At 51.0% G+C, this 16,994-nt stretch overlaps 2 protein-coding genes across 6 annotated transcripts in view; one reads left to right on the top strand and one right to left on the bottom strand.

The window, feature by feature from the left end:
- SLC44A2 (solute carrier family 44 member 2) overlaps positions 1 to 6,901 on the top strand; it is a 28,688-nt gene extending 21,787 nt beyond the window's left edge. For 2 of the 5 annotated variants that reach the window (XM_036459448.2, XM_045589217.1), the window contains exons 11-23: positions 248 to 379; positions 475 to 574; positions 652 to 744; positions 920 to 1,007; positions 1,507 to 1,769; positions 1,858 to 1,952; positions 2,441 to 2,544; positions 2,649 to 2,722; positions 2,812 to 2,882; positions 3,039 to 3,127; positions 4,753 to 4,837; positions 5,233 to 5,350; positions 5,603 to 6,901. In XM_036459448.2, the coding sequence (XP_036315341.1) occupies positions 248 to 379; positions 475 to 574; positions 652 to 744; positions 920 to 1,007; positions 1,507 to 1,769; positions 1,858 to 1,952; positions 2,441 to 2,544; positions 2,649 to 2,722; positions 2,812 to 2,882; positions 3,039 to 3,127; positions 4,753 to 4,837; positions 5,233 to 5,350; positions 5,603 to 5,624 (1,334 nt within the window). In that variant the 3' untranslated portion in view covers positions 5,625 to 6,901. Of the gene's footprint in view, positions 1 to 247; positions 380 to 474; positions 575 to 651; positions 745 to 919; positions 1,008 to 1,506; positions 1,770 to 1,857; positions 1,953 to 2,440; positions 2,545 to 2,648; positions 2,723 to 2,811; positions 2,883 to 3,038; positions 3,128 to 4,752; positions 4,838 to 5,232; positions 5,357 to 5,602 lie in introns of those variants that run through there. The other 3 variants (XM_036459451.2, XM_036459450.2, XM_036459449.2) reach the window with 2 other exon arrangements.
- A 5,483-nt stretch (positions 6,902 to 12,384) lies between these two features.
- LOC118731167 (60S ribosomal protein L29) overlaps positions 12,385 to 16,994 on the bottom strand; it is an 8,931-nt gene continuing 4,321 nt past the window's right edge. Inside the window, exon 2 of the mRNA XM_036459471.2 lies at positions 12,385 to 12,931. Coding sequence (XP_036315364.1) covers positions 12,495 to 12,842 — 348 coding nt within the window. The 5' untranslated portion in view covers positions 12,843 to 12,931 and the 3' untranslated portion in view covers positions 12,385 to 12,494. The remainder of the gene's footprint in view (positions 12,932 to 16,994) is intronic.

Consider the following 16,994-nt stretch of genomic DNA (forward strand, 5'->3'; position numbering starts at 1 on the left):
GTAAGATTCTAAAAAGAGGGAAGGTTTCTGGAAGGTCTCGCGAGAAGGTGACGTGTCGGTACAGGAGGATGTGAAAGGTCTGCTGGGAAGAGAATGTATCAGAAGCGGGAAGAGCTCTGAGACAGGAGCCAGCGCTGGCAGCCCCTCTCGGCCTCCGTTTTTGCTCCTGTGAAACGGGCGGCGGTCCCTGCTTCGCCCCATTGGTGGAGCACTTGATGTGCCGTAGCATGGCGCTTCCTCTGCGCAGGGATATTCCACTGCTACATGGAGTACGCCCGCCTGCGTGGTGAGGCCGGCTCGGACATCTCCCTGGTGGACCTCGGCTTCCAGACAGATCTCCGCGTGTACCTGCACTTGAGGCAGACCTGGATGGCTTTCAGTGAGTCCCGACCCCCCATTCCTGCCCCCAGTGAGGCACAGGAGGGAGCGGGAGCCGGGGCAGCTGGCAGACGTGGCCACCCTCTGCCCCTGCAGTGATAATTCTGAGCATCCTCGAAGTTATCATCATCTTGCTGCTCATCTTTCTACGGAAGAGAATTCTCATCGCCATCGCACTCATCAAAGAAGCCAGCAGGTGGGTGTGGCGGTGTCAGGCGTGGGGGGTCCCAGGGCTGCTCCGTCCCTCATGCCCGTGTCTCTGCTCCCCTCCAGGGCTGTGGGATACGTGATGTGCTCCCTGCTGTACCCACTGGTCACCTTCTTCCTGCTGTGCCTTTGCATCGCCTACTGGGCCAGCACTGCCGTGTATCCGCCGTCAGACCCGATTCCTGATCCTGGCGACGGCTAGAGACCAAACTTGCCTGGAAGTGACCTGCAGCTTGGGGGCAGGCCCAAAGCTTGGTTGGGGGGAGGGATCCTTTCTCACAAGCCCCCTGGGGTTCCTAACCTCAGACCTGAGGTTCCTTAACGAGCCTCCCAGCTTCCTGTCCACTTCCAACGAAGCTGTTTATAAAATCTTCGGGGATGCCAACACCTGCCCACTGAATGGGAAAACCTGCAACCCTGAGGTGGGTGTCCGGAGGTGGGGGGGCGGCTGTTTCCCAGCAGCCCGTGGGGGATCTGAAACCTCTCACCCCAACTTTGGGACCAGTGCTGGGTGTGGGGGTAAGGAGGGGAAGAGATCCCCTCCATACCCCCTCTCTTAACCCAGTGATGGCCAGTTCTTGCCTTCCACAAGCCCCTATCCTGACCCCAGCGATCCTTATGCTGGCCTCTGCCACTCCTGTCCTGTCCATGTGGCCACTCCACTGACACATGACCCCACCCTGATCCCCCAAATAGCCTATGCTTCCTCCCTGACACCCATTGAGTTTGTTACATGCTCCCTAGTCTTGCTTCTGGAACCCCTTTTATAACTCCCAGTCCAGATCCCCCAACCCCTTAGCTCTGATCCCCATGACTCCTGTCCCCACCCTACGGTACAGCTGACCCAGACCTGATGCCCAGAGCCCACCCTCCACCCTGGGTACCCTGTGTTTTTGACCGGGCTCTGCGTCTCTCCCACAGACCTTCCCCTCCGCCAACGAGTCCCGCCTGTGCCCCGGAGCCCACTGCCAGTTCGCCTTCTACGGTGGTGAGTCAGCTTACCACCAGGCCTTGCTGGGCCTGCAGATCTTTAATGCCTTCATGTTCTTCTGGCTGGCCAACTTCGTGCTGGCTCTGGGCCAGGTCACGCTCGCCGGGGCCTTCGCCTCCTACTACTGGGCCCTGCACAAGCCAGATGACCTGCCTGCCTTCCCGCTCTTCTCCTCCTTCAGCCGCGCACTCAGGTGGGACCTCCGATGGGCGGGCTGGTGTGGGGGTGAGGTGGGGCGGAGGAGGCCTGGCCCAGCCACTGACCGTGCCCTTGGCCTGCAGGTACCACACAGGCTCCCTGGCCTTCGGTGCCCTCATTCTGGCCATCGTGCAGATCATCCGAGTGATGCTGGAGTACTTGGATCAGCGCCTGAAAGGTGAGGTCGCCTGAAAGGTAAGGCCCAAATGCTGTGGGCTCTGGCCTTAAACTGGGGAGGCAGAACTGGGGGGAATAGGAATGGGTTCTTGCTTGAGGGCCAGGCTTGTGTGGGATAGTGATTGATTTCTGGCTATGGGCAGGTAGAGCTGGAAGATTTGGGTGATTGGTTCCTGCCATGGAGCGGATGCTGGTACCAAGGGGTGGTGTTTGGGAGGCGGGGCCAGAGCAGTGGTATGGGCTGTGATTGGCTCCTGTCTTGGAGGCGGGGCTGAAAAGCTTCAGGATGGGGTCTCTCATTGGGGGCATGCCCTCCAAGGATCCTGGATGCGGGTATCTGCTCTCCTTGTCTCTTTGAGAAGGTGGGCTCCGGGAGTTCTGCCCTGTGCTGGGGTGTGTGATGAGGAGGTGTGTGTCGGGGGCACGGGGATGCCAGGGGGTGATGGTGGTGGTGTTCCCTCACCTCCACATCCCTCCGTTTCCTCCCAGCTGCCGACAACAAGTTTGCCAAGTTCCTCATGACCTGTCTCAAGTGCTGCTTCTGGTGCCTGGAGAAGTTCATCAGATTCCTCAATAGGAACGCCTACATCATGGTCAGTGGCCTGGGACCCATCACCAGCCCACCAGCTTCTCCTGGGAGGGAGGGGCCCGCCTTCCCGCCCGGGAGCCCTGACCCCTCCCTCCTACCTCCCTGCAGATCGCCATCTATGGCACCAACTTCTGCACCTCGGCCAAGAACGCCTTCTTCCTGCTGATGAGAAACATCATCAGGTCAGAGGAAACGCCATCTTCTCACCCCCTCCCTCCACCCCTGGCCCCCGAGCCCGAGTTCACGCCTGCTCCTCACCTCTCCCTTGCAGAGTGGCTGTCCTGGACAAAGTTACTGACTTCCTCTTCCTGTTGGGCAAACTTCTGATTGTGGGTAGTGTGGGTGAGTGCTGCTCGTCCGGCCTGTCTGGCTGTGGGAGCCTCTTGGGCTGTGGGATCCCCCGTGTCTTCTTCTGTGGGGGGTTGGGTCTTCTCTGGGCAGCGGGCTACTTCCCGTAGCCAAAACCCTCAACCATCTCGGTTTTCTCCCCCCGTCCAGGGATCCTGGCTTTCTTCTTCTTCACCCACCGTATCAGGATCATACAAGACACAGCACCGCCCCTCAATTATTACTGGGTCCCTATACTGGTACGAAACTTTGGGGGTGGGGGGTGTCTGGGGAGAAGGAGGAGTTGACTGGACAGTAGGGTGGGGGTCAGAAGTAGGGGATTGGTTATGTATTCCCACAAACATGAAGCACCTGCTTTGGACCAGCCACAGAGGGAGGAAGGGCGTTCCTCTAGAGAACTGCAGTTTAGAGGCAAATAGACATTAATCAGTAAGTCAGTCGTGATAGATGGGTGGATATGAGATTGCAGACTGGTATATGCCCCAGGGCAGAATTTCAGGGAACTTTTGGAGCCTGTGGTGGAAGCTTTTTTCAGGTCTGGGAGTCCAGGCAGTTTCACTGTGAAAGTGATGTCAGATCTAAAATCTGAAGGACAGCCGAAACTGGTTTGGCTCAGTGGATAGAGCGTTGGCCTGTGGACTGGAAGGTCCCAGATTCGATTCTAGTCAAGGGCATGTACCTTGGTTGTGGGCACATCCCTAGTAGGGGGTGTGCAAGAGGCAGCTGATCGATGATTCTCTCTCATCGATGTTTCTAACTCTCTATCCCTCTCTCTTCCTCTCTGTAAAAAATCAGTAAAATATATTTAAAAATAAAATAATAAAATAAAATCTGAAGGACAGGCCTAGCTGGTTCGGCCCAGTGGATAGAGCATCAGCTTGCTGACTGAAGGGTCCCAGGTTCGATTCTCTTCAAGGGCACATGCCTGGGTTGCAAGCTCAGTCCCCAGAAGAGGGCATGTAGGAGGCAGACCAATCAATGATTCTCATCATTGATGCTTCTGTCTCTCCCTTCCTCTCAGAAATAAATAAAAATATATTAAAACAAATAAAATCTGAAGAACACACAGGCACAGCCAGGCATAGGGAACAAGGACAGAGCCTCTAAGGTGGGACCCTCCCAGAGCAGTGAGGAAACCAGTGTGACTGATGTGGAGGAAGTGAAGAGGGGAGGAGGTGGAGGGAGATAAGGGCAGGGAGGTAACAGGTGCTGGAAGGGTTAGGTCATCAGGAAATCTAAGTGCAGGAGCCCGATGACCTAGATTTTTATTTTAGTCCTCTTTGCTAGTTCTAGGATGTGTTACTTTGGGCAAGTTATTTAATCTCTCTGTGGTCCCCTCATGTCAGTCAATTAATGTGTATCAGGTACCTACCAGGTGACCTGTGAGTCACCAAATTGCCAGGGATGTGGCAGTAATCAGGACCGGCAGTCTAGCTGAGATGTGGCATCAACCCTGTACTGCCCTGCACATGCATAAAATTGCAGCTAGAGGAAGATCTCAGAGGAGGGGTGCCCAGTACCAGGAGAGCATAAGACAGGGTCTAGATGTCAGAGGTGACTCCTTGGAGGAGGTGTTACCCGAGACTTTGACGTTTGAGCTTAAAGCAGAACAATGAGGAAGCATCATAAACTAGACTAAGTCAGGGCAGTAGCATGTACCAAGGCCCTGGGGTCAAAGAGGGCAGCCAGTAAAGTCCTGTGGATGGCAGGGCTCTGCCCACCGGGTTGAGGGGTTAGGTTATTTTTATTCTAAGGCGGGCTTACAGCGTAGGAATGACATGATCCCTGCCTGGGAGGGGCAAGGTGAGTGGGAGTTGCCCTGGGCAGGAGCTGGGATGGAAACAGCTCCTGTCCCCTCACCCAGACTGTGATCATCGGCTCCTACCTGATCGCCCACGGCTTCTTCAGCGTCTACGGCATGTGTGTGGACACCTTGTTCCTCTGCTTCTGTGAGTGACCCCTCAGCCCGACTCTCGCTGGGCCCCGACCCCCTTCTCCCTCTGGGCAAGCACACCTTCCCGTGGGGCTACACACGCACCTGCCACACGCCCCCGGCTTCCCAGGGACTGGCTGCCCCGCACTGGGGCCTGGCACGCCCTCTCCGCTTCCTCCCTGCGCACAGAGCCCTGGGCCCTCGGCTTCCGAGTTTTCAGCTTCGTTTGGGGGAGAGCGGGGATCTGTGGCTGCCACTAACTCTGGTCTCTCCATCTGTCTGTTTTTTGTTTTTCTCTTTTCTCCTCCTCTCTTCCATGCCTGCTGGCTTCCCTGTTCTTCCCTGCCTCCCTTTCCCCCTCCCCTTCCTGACCACCCCCTTTTCCCCTGCCGGTTCCTGGGGGGAGCCCAGGTGAGGACCTGGAAAGGAATGACGGCTCTCAGGAGCGACCCTACTTCATGTCGCCTGAGCTGAGAGACATCCTGTTGAAGGGGAGTGCGGAGGAGGGGAAGCAGGAAGAAGTGGAGGAGTAGAGGAGGAGTAGACGAGGAGGGGAGGCCAGCCTCCGTGTTCCCGCCCTGTAGACCGGGGGTGCATGCGGGGCTCCCTTGCCTGGGCGTGGGGGACGTGTGAGCCCACCGTAGCTACCCCCCCTCTCCGGTCCCCGCGTGTCTTGCTTCCTAACCCTCTGAGGCATCTGTGGCCCCTGCCCGCCCCGTCCCCAGAGGCCCCTGCCCAGGAGCGCCCCTCACGCCACCTGCTCTGGGGTCTCTCTCTGCAGTGGAGGACCTCGAGAGGAATGATGGCTCGGCCGAGAGGCCTTACTTCATGTCTTCCAACCTCAAGAAGCTGTTGAACAAGACCAACAAGAAGCTGGCGGAATCTTAACGGCCCCGCCTCCCCTCCCCACACACCTCCCTGCAAGGTCTCATGCTGGGTGCTCGGCGCTGGGTCAGAGCCCCCGGCCCCTTGGGCTGACCGGAAGGCCTGTCACTGCCACCCCGCCATCATCCAGTGACCACCCGTTTCCGGGGACCCGGGAGATTGGTGGCGTCTCCTCCCTATGCCAAGGGGCAGTCGGGCTTCTCAAGACGGCCCCCCCAGACTGCGCACCAAATCGCGCCGGCCCTCGCTGGCCGGGATGGGAAGGAGTCCCGTGTGTCTGGCCCGCGAGGGGGCCCAGCCTCTGTGGGCTGCGTCCAGCTTCCCGTTCCCTCTCCTGGCGGGGGGGCTGGTGTGTGTGTCTGCGGGAGCCGCGGCCACAGGAAGCTCTGGCTCCCGAAGGCCTCGTTCGCACGGGATCTGCTCCAGCCAGGACTGAGCCCCTTGTCCAGAGCCGAACAATCGGCACTGAGCTGCCACATGTGTTTCTTTACTATTTTTTTTTTTTTTTTAAACCTGGCTGTGCATTAAAGGGTCTATTAGTTTTTTTTTCGTTTTTTTTTTTCTGTCTCAACAGCTGAAATGGGGCCACTGAGGAGTGCCTTCTGTTATCTGGTATGGCTGCAGTGGGGTGTGTACCCGTGCCCAGGGGGGTGTCTCCTGGCACAGGGGCAGCAGGGTGCCCTGGTTGTTGATGGGAGGTGAGGGAGGGAGACTGTTCTGGGAGTGGGGAGGAGACCCCCTAAGAGCCGCCTGATGGAAACCTGCTGGCTGGCTGGCTGGCTGGCAGGCGAAGCGGGGCTGAGTTTCTCCCCTCCCTCTGCCAGTGATTGACGCAGCTCTCTTTGTAAGAGAGAAGAGAAACTGAATCCACCCAAGGGACAATTTCAGGGGGAGGGGTGCAGGGCAAATGCCAGACCTCCCTGCCCAGTCACCTCATCTTGAGGATCCTTTTGCCAAATTGGTTGAACTCAGGACCTGGTCTCCTGGTTTTCTCTCCGCCATATATCCTAAGGCCCCCCGACTTCATGTCTCTGTTCATCAGCGCAGTCCCAGGATCCCGGAGAGGGAGAGATTCCCGCCTGGGGTCTCCGCGTCCTGCGCCTGCTGCCGGTCCTCCCTCCTCCCTCCCCGTTCTGTCCACACATCCCTGCGTGTAACTGCATTCCAACCTCTAATAAAGTGCCTATTGTAACAGCCCAAGCCTGGCGTGTTTGTGGGGGCAGCGGGAGGCTGGTGAGAAGAACCCCAGCCTTTACAGCCCTGGCATTCCCTGAGCTGGGGTGACTGTATCCAGGGAAAGGAGGCCAGGAAGCCCTGTCTGCTGGCCCCTGTCTCCGCCTGCATTCCACCGAGCAAGCAGCTCAGGTTTCTCCTGAACAAATGGCCCTTATTAGGTTCCGGTGCCTAGACTCCAGAAGGCGGCCACTCACCTCCCACCCCACCCTGCTATCCACTTCCCTCTTCCCGCCTCCCCCGCCTCGGTCACACGGCCTGGACGTGTCCTGAGGCCCGCTTTGTCCCCTGGCCCAGGCACCTCAGGTGTCACAGTTTAGCTCATTTGGATCTGGAAAGCTGCCCCCTGCCAGGCTGCCTGGAAGCTCGCTGCTGCCCCCTGCTGCCAGCTGTCACAATCACCTCTATGCCAAGAGCCCCACCATGTTAACTGCCTTTCTTACTCATATGCCCTTGCCTGGAATTTTTTCGTAAGTAGCCACCCCTTTTTTTTTTTTTTTTTTTTTTTTTTTTTTAGTACTTCCTATCTGCATACCATACCTTGCTTCTATTGCTCTCCCTTTAGTAAGTTTATGAAAGCAAAGAGGCTGCCTAGCCAGCAGGAAAGTGGCCAGGTCTCCTTGACCCTAACTTGTACTAATGTTCTCTGGGTTCCTTGTTCACCTCCAGCTTCAAGTATGTTTTTTTTTTTACTTTATTGCAGCTCCTATTAGCCTCACCTCCAAAATATTTCCTTCTTCAGCCCTCAGCCCCCATTATCCCTCCCCTGGTCCCTAGCTCCTGCCATCATGCTCCCCGACAGGCGCAAAAGGGGACCTGTGAACAACTGAAGGAGTTCACACCTCTCTGCTCGAGAGCCATCCATGGCTCTCACCTTATTCAGAGAAAAGCCGGAGTTCTCACTGCAGCCCATAGGCCCCACCCCATCACCTTCCCCTGGCTGGCTCATCCAGCTACTCTGGCCTCAGGGGTCGTGCCTGAAATGCTCTCCACCTGGTTTTCTTGCATGGCTAGCTCCTCATCCTTCCATTTTTAGCTTAGGGATCCCCTCCTCCAGGAAGCCTTCCCTGCTCATCTAAAGTTGGCCTCTCTGGATGACAACCACGTCAACCTGTTTTGTGGGAAGCCATCCACTGCAGATACTATCGCGAGAGAGAGAGTGCACCACGGAACGAGGAATGCTGTTCTGTTGAGATAGTGGTGGCTCGAAGCGATTTCCTTACCTAAAAGCCTCAAAGTAAATGTTTACTGACCCTTACTGATCTTTACTGATCTTTATTGACTTTAGAGACGGTCTATCAGCTACCTGTCTCCTGTGCTTTGCTGAGGACAAAGATGTGTATCTAAAAAGAATAAAAAGCGGCTGAAACCGGTTTGGCTCAATGGATAGGGCGTTGGCTTGGGGACTAAAAGGTCCCGGGTTCGATTCCGGTCAAGGGCATGCACCTTGGTTGCGGGCATATCCCCAGTGGGGGGTGTGCAAGAGGCAGCTGATCGATGACTCTCATCGATGTTTCTAACTCTATCTCTCTCCCTTCCTCTCTGTACAAAATCAATAAAATATATTTAAAAAAAAAAAAAGCGGACAAGGCCAGGTTTCTTGGAGAGGTCTCCACCTGCCCCCCCCCCCCCAGCCTTCTAAATTCATATTTCTTTTTTAAAAATGTATTTTATTGTTTTTTTTTTGCAAAGAGGAAGAGAGAGAGATAGAGAGTTAGAAACATTGATGAGAGAGAAACACCAGATCAGCTGCCTCCTGCACACCTCCTACTGAGGATGTGCCGCAACCAAGGTACATGTCCTTGACCAGAATCAAACCTGGGACCTTTCAGTCCACAGGCCGACGCTCTATCCACTGAGCCAAACCAGTTTTGGCTCAATTCATATTTCTTGTGTAGTATTTTCACTTATGCATCGGCCCCTCTTTCAGATCCTCAACCCTAGCCATGCAGGTCGAGGCACCGTTTGTTTTCTTCTTGGCACTGGTCACAATCTGCAATTATTTATTTGTGTTTTTATTTACTAAATATCAGCCTTCCCACCCAGAATGTCAGCTCAAAGGGGACCCAGGTCACACCTCTGCTTTCCCACCTTATCCCACGGCAGGAGAGAGTGCCTGGGACACAGCAGGCACTTGGCATGCAGGTGTGGGACACCTGGATGAAGGTGAGGAGCTTACTTAGCATAGCGCCTGCCCCAGGGGAAGGTGCACAGTATGATTGCTATTACCATGTTTCCCCGAAAATAAGACCTACTTACAAGTTTCCTGCTGAGTGAAATATAAGGTATCCCCCTGAAAATAAGGCCCCCCTTAGGCTAAACATGAGAGATTTGGTCCACTATTCTGAAAGAAATGGAGTCACAAGAAATTCACCAAGAAATTCAGGAATTAGCCAAAACCGGTTTGGCTCAGTGGTAGAGCGGCAGTCTGCAGACTGAAAGGTCCCAAGTTCGATTCTGGTCAAGGGCATGTACCTGGGTTGCGGGCATATCCCCAGTAGGGGGTGTGCAAGAGGCAGCTGGTCGATGTTTCTCTCTCATCGACGTTTCTAGCTCTCTATCTCTCTCCCTTCCTCGCTGTGAAAAATCAATAAAATATATTTAAAAAAAAAAAAAAAAAGCCGAAACCGGTTTGGCTCAATGGATAGAGCGTCAGCCTGCGGACTGAAGGGTCCCAGGTTCGATTCCGGTCAAGGGCATGTACCTTGGTTGCGGGCACATCCCCAGTAGGGACTGTGCAGGTGGCAGCTGATCGATGATTCTCTCTCATCAATGTTTCTAACTCTCTATCCCTCTCTCTTCCTATCTGCAAAAAATCAATAAAATATATATATAAAAAAAGAAATTCAGGAATTGGATTGTTATGATGATGTTCCAGAAGATCATGACATGATTGTCATTGAATAAATGAGTCAATTCTTGATACTGTAGGATTCACAGTTTGTCTGGTTTGTGTTGACAACTACTGTATCATATACAGGTAATAAATTTCCTTTATTTTCATTTAACAATAAATGTGTACTGTATTCTTCTTCATGGAAAAATAAGACATCCCCTGAAAATAAGACCTAGCGCATCTTTGGGAGCAAAAATTAATATAAGACACTGTCTTATTTTCGGGGAAACAGGGTAGCATGTAAGTTCCCTGTCTTTCATGCGTGCTCAAAGCCCTCTGGCTGCTGTGGGCAAAGATCGTCTGACAGAAAACAGAAGCACCGAGACCAATTAGGAGGCCACTGCACTGGTTCAGACACACACTGATAAAGGCTGGACTCGGGGAGTCTTGGTGAGGGTGATGAAAAAGCATGCCAGTTTGGGATGTCATTTGAGGAGCTGACCTGACTGGTCAAATGTGAAATCTGAAAGAAAAAAGAGGAGTCAAAGAAACAAGAGTAAGCAGCACTGTTGGGGAGCAAGCTCAGGCAGAATCCTACAGAGGGCACCCTCTGCCTGATCCTTCAGGGAGCATCGGAGGATGTTATATTTTCGAATTGTCCTACATTGGTAAGTCCTTGACCGAAGGTCACCCAAGGGGAACCTTTCAGCTCCCGGTCACATCTGATCCTCTGAATGTGTAGCAAACGGCCCAGAGCCCAGGGTAGTGCTCCGAGAGTTGCAGGTGCAGGCCATCAGACAAAAGCACACAAAACCCTGGCAATGATGCAAAGAAACAATAAAACAGACCCAGAGGGCCCTGGGCAGCACCATGTTCTGTACAGGGAGGTTGATATTGGACTCGTTGAAAGTAAAATTTCCAAGGGAAGTTGTCACACAGATGGTTGGGTGTGTGTGCCTGACCTTCAGGAGGGAGTTCCGAGGCCCGAGGCATGCAACCAGGAATGCTCAGTGTTCGGATGGTCTTTTAAGTCCTCTGGCTTCCTAGGGTCGCCTGGGAAGTGAGTGTAGACCAAGCATGTCAAACGTAAAGGCTCACATGGGCCAAATAAGGTTTGTTTCTGTGGGCCGCAAAAAAACAAAAGCTTCCATTTTCATAGAAACATAGGTTTATTTCGGTAGTGACATGCTGAATACAAAGGCTGAAATGAGTGAGCCATTGTTAACATAATAGAACATTTTAAAAAAATATTTTATTGTTTTTTTACAGAGAGGGATAGAGAGTTAAAAACATCGATGAGAGAGAACCATCGATCAACTGCCTCCTACACACCCCCTACTGGGGATGTGCCCGCAACCAAGGCACATGCCCTTGACTGGAATCGAACCCGGGACCCTTGAGTCCGCAGGCCTACGCTCTATCCACTGAGCCAAACCGGTCTCGGCAATAATAGAACATTTTAAGGAAAATTAATATTTTTGCTTGAACATTAATATTTTTGCTTTAACTTACCAGACACTGAATAACTGCACAAATTAATAAGCAATACAAGTAAATCTATTTTTCTTGTTCTCTGAAAGGGAAATATTTTCTATTGTGCACACCAAACAAGTCAGTACAAGATGAATGATGTGGCAATTGGCTGCTAAAATATTCCCCGCTATTATTAGTGGAGAGAAATAGTGCACCTGCATGTAAGGTACGTAAGGGAAATGAATGCAACACGATTATAGTAATCATTCATTAGCAAACGTTGTAGTTCGTTAATAATAGCTAGTAGCCCCGCACAGGAATCCCTGCACCGCAGGTCAATGCCTCCTCCTGTAGCACCCCGCCCCCCTCCCCATCTCTTGCTGCCCTGCCCGGTCCTGGTCCTGCAGCTCTCCTCCGCTGCCGGAGTGTAGTTCAATGCCCCACTCTCCTACAGATCCCTGATCCAGTCATTATGTGGTCGGTCATTACACCTCATGGTGTAATGGATAATTAGCATATTCCTCTCCTATTATATAGGATTATGTATAACAGGATATTGTAAAAATGAGGTTACAAAATTTTTATTAAAATGTTTCTTACATACTGTTATATTGGCTGGGCCACAAACATATTTGTTGTGGGTTATATGCAGCCTGCAGGCTCTGAGTTTGACATGCTTGGTGTAGACAGAAGTGAAGTCTGTGCCCTGGGGAGAGAAGAAGAAAAAGTGGATGCAGGGGAGAACCAGGGAGGGGCATCTGGGGCCAAGTGGAAGGTAGGAAAGATGGGCACAGGTGCTCCTGGCTACGGTGGCAGAATAATGTGGACACGGGGACTGCTTTGTTGGGAAATAGGAAGGAAGGCCATCAGCTGGTGTGGAGTATAGGGAGATGTTGGGCTGTGAAGATGATGACTATAAGGTGGTTTAGGCCCCACACAGGCCCAATGATAGCATCACCACGTCTGACTCTATGTGTATTTTTCCCCCACAACATCCTGTAGCTCAAATGATGTGGCCACAACTTAGTTTCACTTTCACTCCATTTATTTTTATTTTAATTTTTAAAATTGTTATAAAATATACATACACACACCGTAAAAAACATTTTTTTTTTTTTTTTTTTTTACAAGACAGATCCTGCCGCAGGTTTATTTGTACAAACAGCACAGGACGGCACCAGCGCCACAGACAGCAGCCCGGGGGCCCCACCGGTCCTTCCATCCTCACGTGGGCAGACAGAGGCCTCTACTGTGGAGCCTCCATGGAGAGGAGCCTCCGTGGGGGCCTGAGCCGCTTTGGGAGCCCGAGCTCCAGCTGCACCTGCAGCCTGGGGCTTGGTTTCCGCCTTGGCCTTGGCCTTTGGCCAACAGTCAGCCCCTTGGCAATGCAGGCACGAGCTAGTTTCCCAAGCCTGGGGTGAGTGATGTAGGCAAGTCGACTGAGTTTGCGGCTGCAGCTCTTTGGGATGCTGGGCCTGGGCTCCTTGGGCTTGACCAGGGCCTTGATGGCCTCAGTGCAGGCGCCCATGGCCTTGGCATTGTTCGCCTGCATCTTCTTCAGGCCCTTCTTGTTGTGCTTCTTGGCAAAGCGCATGTTCCTTAGGAACTTGGGGTCTACCCCCTTAAGAGATTTGGATCTTTGTGACCAGGGTTTCTTGATGCTGTTTCTGTGCCATTTTTGGACTAGGCCATCTCTGCACAGAAGCCTGCGGCTGCCGAAGCGCCAGGGACCGGAAGAGAAAGGCCATAACAATTTTTTTCTTTCTTTCTTTTTTCACCTTAACCATTTTTTTTTTAATGTTTTCATTGATTTTTTAGAGGCAGAAGGGAGATATAGAAACATTAACGATGAGAATCATTGATAGGCTGCCTCCTGCTCACCCCTACTGAGGATCAAGCGGGAAAAATAGGGCATGTGCCCTGACCAGGAATAGGACCATGACCTCCTGGTTCATGAATCTAGATTCAACCACTGAGTCACACCAGCTGGGCTCATGGGCCTAATTTTTTTAAAATATATTTTTATTGATTTTTTACAGAGGAAGAGAGAGTTAGAAACATCGATGAGAGAGAATCATTGATCAGCTGCCTCTTGCACACCCCCTATTGGAGATATGCCCGCAACCAAGGTACAGTATATGCCCTTGACCGGAATTGAACTTGGGACTTTTCAGTCCGCAGGCCGATGCTCTATCCACTGAACCAAACCGGTTTTGGCTCATGGGCCTAATTTTGGAGTCAAGCAATTGGAATCTGACAATGGAAATAGGCAGAGGGGTTCCCCATAGCACTGAGGTTAACGCATGTCCACTCTGAGACAGTGGGAAGGCAGCTGGTTCAAAAAGCTTTCAAGGGTATAATCAGGCGAGTTGGCAGATGAAATCTTGGGTATAATCAGGCGAGTTGGCAGATGAAATCTATGAAGATTGTAAGAAATAAGGAGAGCCCTAGCTGGTTTGGCTCAGTGGATAGAGCATCAGCCTGCAGTATGAAAGATCCCAGGTTTGAATCAGCCAAGGGCACATGCCTGGGTTGCAGGCTTGATTCCCAGGGGAGGGGGGAAGGGCGCACGGAGGGCATGTGCAAGAGGCAGCTGCTCAATGATTCTTTTTCATCGTTGATGTTTCTCTTTTCCTCACTGAAATCAATAAAAATAAATATATATATTAAAAAAAAAAAAGAGCCCCCAGATGCAGAGGTCCTGGTAGAACACAAAACACATTTGGGAGCCAGTGAGCAAGGCAAATATCTTTACTTCTATGGAGAAGGGTGCGCACACACATGGCCTGGAAGCACTCGCACACCAAGCAGGTGTCTGCTCGGCTCTATAATCCCTGTTGCCCATGACCTGTCCCTCACTCTTTTAAAAAAAATATATATTTTATTGATTTTTTTTTAGAGAGGAAGGGAGAGAGATAGAAAACTAGAAACGTCGATGAGAGATGAGAGAGAAACATCGACCAGCTGCTTCTTGCACAGCCCCTACCGGGAATGTACCCGCAACCAATGTACATGCCCTTGACCAGAATCGAACCTGGGACCTTTCAGTCCACAGACCTATGCTCTACCACTGAGCCAAACCGGTTTTGGCATGTCCCTCACTTTTGATAGGAGCTCAGGCGCACCAATTTTTTCTGATTTGCTAATTCAAAGGGAGAGGCTGTCCTTTGCCGTTCCAAGATGGCAGCCCCCATGGGAGCTGCAAGCCATGCAGCCAACATGGCGGCTGCCGAGTCACACGGTCCAAAATGGCGGCTGCCTAAAATGTCCTTTGACAGAGAAAATGTCTTGTTTATTCTCACAAGATGAGGAAGACAAATGGATGATGTTCATGAGGATATTAAAGTCTTGAGGATGGCCTGACCAATGTGGCTCAATGGTTGAGCTTCGACCTAGGAACCAGGAGGTCATGATTCGATTGCCAATCAGGGCACATGCCCAGGTTGTGGGCTTAATCCCTTGTAGGGGGCATGCAGGAGACAGCCAAACAATGATTCTCTTTCATCATTGATGTTTCTCTGTCTCCCTTTCTGAAATCAATAAAAATATACACTGAGTGGCCAAGATTATTATGATCTCTGAATGCATAATAATCTGGCCACTCAGTACATTTTATGTATAAGGAAAAGCTTGCAAATCTTGATATGTCAAGGGACCAGGCGATAGTGGCCCCCAGCCTCTGGCTAGTAATCCTCTGCTTCTAACTACCCACGATGCAGTTCTTATACATAAAAAAACCTTATTTTAAAATCACAACTCTGTGGTCAGTTTACACTGAGTGGCCAGAGTATTGTGTGTTCAGAGATCATAATAATCTAGCCACTCAGTGTATTTTTTTAAAAAGCCCCGAGGATTGCAAAACCTGTTTAGAGGAAGTGCAAGAGGATGCACTAGAGGTTGGGGACAGACCTGGTGTAATGGGGAGAACGGGGTGTAGCCAGATGACAGGGGGTGTCAGTTATGGCAAGGAAATAAGAGAATAGTTGTGCATACAGAAGTTGTTAACTATGTTGCAATGGGAAGGCAAATGTAGGAGACTGGGTTGGGGTGGAAATACAGGGGCAAGAGAAGGAAGATGGTTTCTGGGGTTGGGAACCAAGTACCATGTTTCCCTGAAAATAAGACATCCTCCGAAAATAAGACCTATTTACAGGTTTCCTTCTGAGTGAAATATAAGGCATCCCCCCCGAAAATAAGCCCCCCTAGGCTCTGTCTCAGAATGCTATTGCTAAACATGAGAGATTTGGCCCACTGATTCTGAAAGAAATGGAGTCATAAGAAATTCACCAGGAAATTCAGAAATTGGATCGTTATGATGTTCCAGAAGATGATGACATGATTGTCATTGAATAATGAGTCAATTCTTGATACTGTAGGATTCACAGTTTGTCTGGTTTGTGTTGACAACTACCGTACTACCGTACCGTATACAGGTAATAAATTTTATTTATTTTCATTTAACAATAAATGTGTACCGTATTCTTCTTCATGGAAAAATAAGACATCCCCTGAAAATAAGACCTAGAGCATCTTTGGGAGCAAAAATTAATATAAGACACTGTCTTATTTTCGGGGAAACAGGGTAGACACCACAGACAAGGAGCATGATAGATGTAGTATGTCAGAGGTTGGGCTGAAAACCTCTCATGCAGCAGCTCCTGGTGGGTGGGGAAGGTGTGGGCCCAGATAAACTACACTTTTAAGGGCGTTTCAGTTTTCTCTATACTTTTATTGCAGCCCAGTGGATCTACTCAATTAAAAACACCAGGTTGGCCAAAGCCAGTTTGGCTTAGTGGATAGAGTGTCGGCCTATGGATTTAGGATAGGGGTGTGGAACTCAATCAGAGAAGGGGCCAAAATCTAAAATCCAGCCTAAATCTCGGGCCGAATGGTTTACTGAACAGTCATAAACTGTCATTGTGATGGAAACGCAGCGGAGTGCAGTGATGACAGCGCGGTGCGGGCCACATTGCAAGGCCTGGCGGGACGGATTTGGCCCGAGGGCCTTGTGTTTGACACATGTGATTTAGGAGGTCCTGGGTTCGATTCCAGTCAGGGGCATGTGCCTTGGTTGTGGGCGCATCCCCAGTGGGGATTGTGCGGGAGGCGGCTGATCGATGTTTCTCTCTCATCGATGTTTCTAGCTCTCTATCCTTCTCCCTTCCTCTCTATAAAAATAAAATATATATTTAAAAAAATAAAAATAAAAACGCCAGGTTGGCCTTTTTATTGTTGCTTTGGCTCAGTGGTTGAGCATCAATGCAGGAACCGAGAGATCATGGTTCCATTCCCAGTCATGGCAAATCCCCAGGTTGTGGGATTGATCCCCTGGAGGAGGTATGCAGGAGGCAGCTAATCTATGATGTTTCTCTCTCACCAGTTTGTCTCCCTAATCCCTCTCCCTGAAAATCAATAAAAACATTTAAAAATTAAAGGCTCTAGCCAAAACCGGTTTGGCTCAGTGGTAGAGCATCGGTCTGCGGACTGAAAGGTCCCAGGTTCGATTCCAGTCAAGGGCATGTACCTTGGTTGCGGGCACATCCCCGGTAGGGGGTGCACAAGAGGCAGCTGATCGATGTTTCTCATTGACGTTTCTAGCTCTCTCTCTCTCTCTCATCCTTCCTCTCTGTAAAAAGTCAATAAAATATATTAAATAAAAATAATAAAAATTAAAGGTTCTAGTAAAACAAAACACGACACAACACCAGGTTGAATGGGCACAAATCTAGTAGGTAATCATCACAAT

The sequence above is a fragment of the Pipistrellus kuhlii genome, unplaced genomic scaffold, assembly GCF_014108245.1.
Source record: "Pipistrellus kuhlii isolate mPipKuh1 unplaced genomic scaffold, mPipKuh1.p scaffold_m20_p_30, whole genome shotgun sequence".
In the NCBI taxonomy this organism is placed as follows: Eukaryota; Metazoa; Chordata; class Mammalia; order Chiroptera; family Vespertilionidae; genus Pipistrellus; species Pipistrellus kuhlii.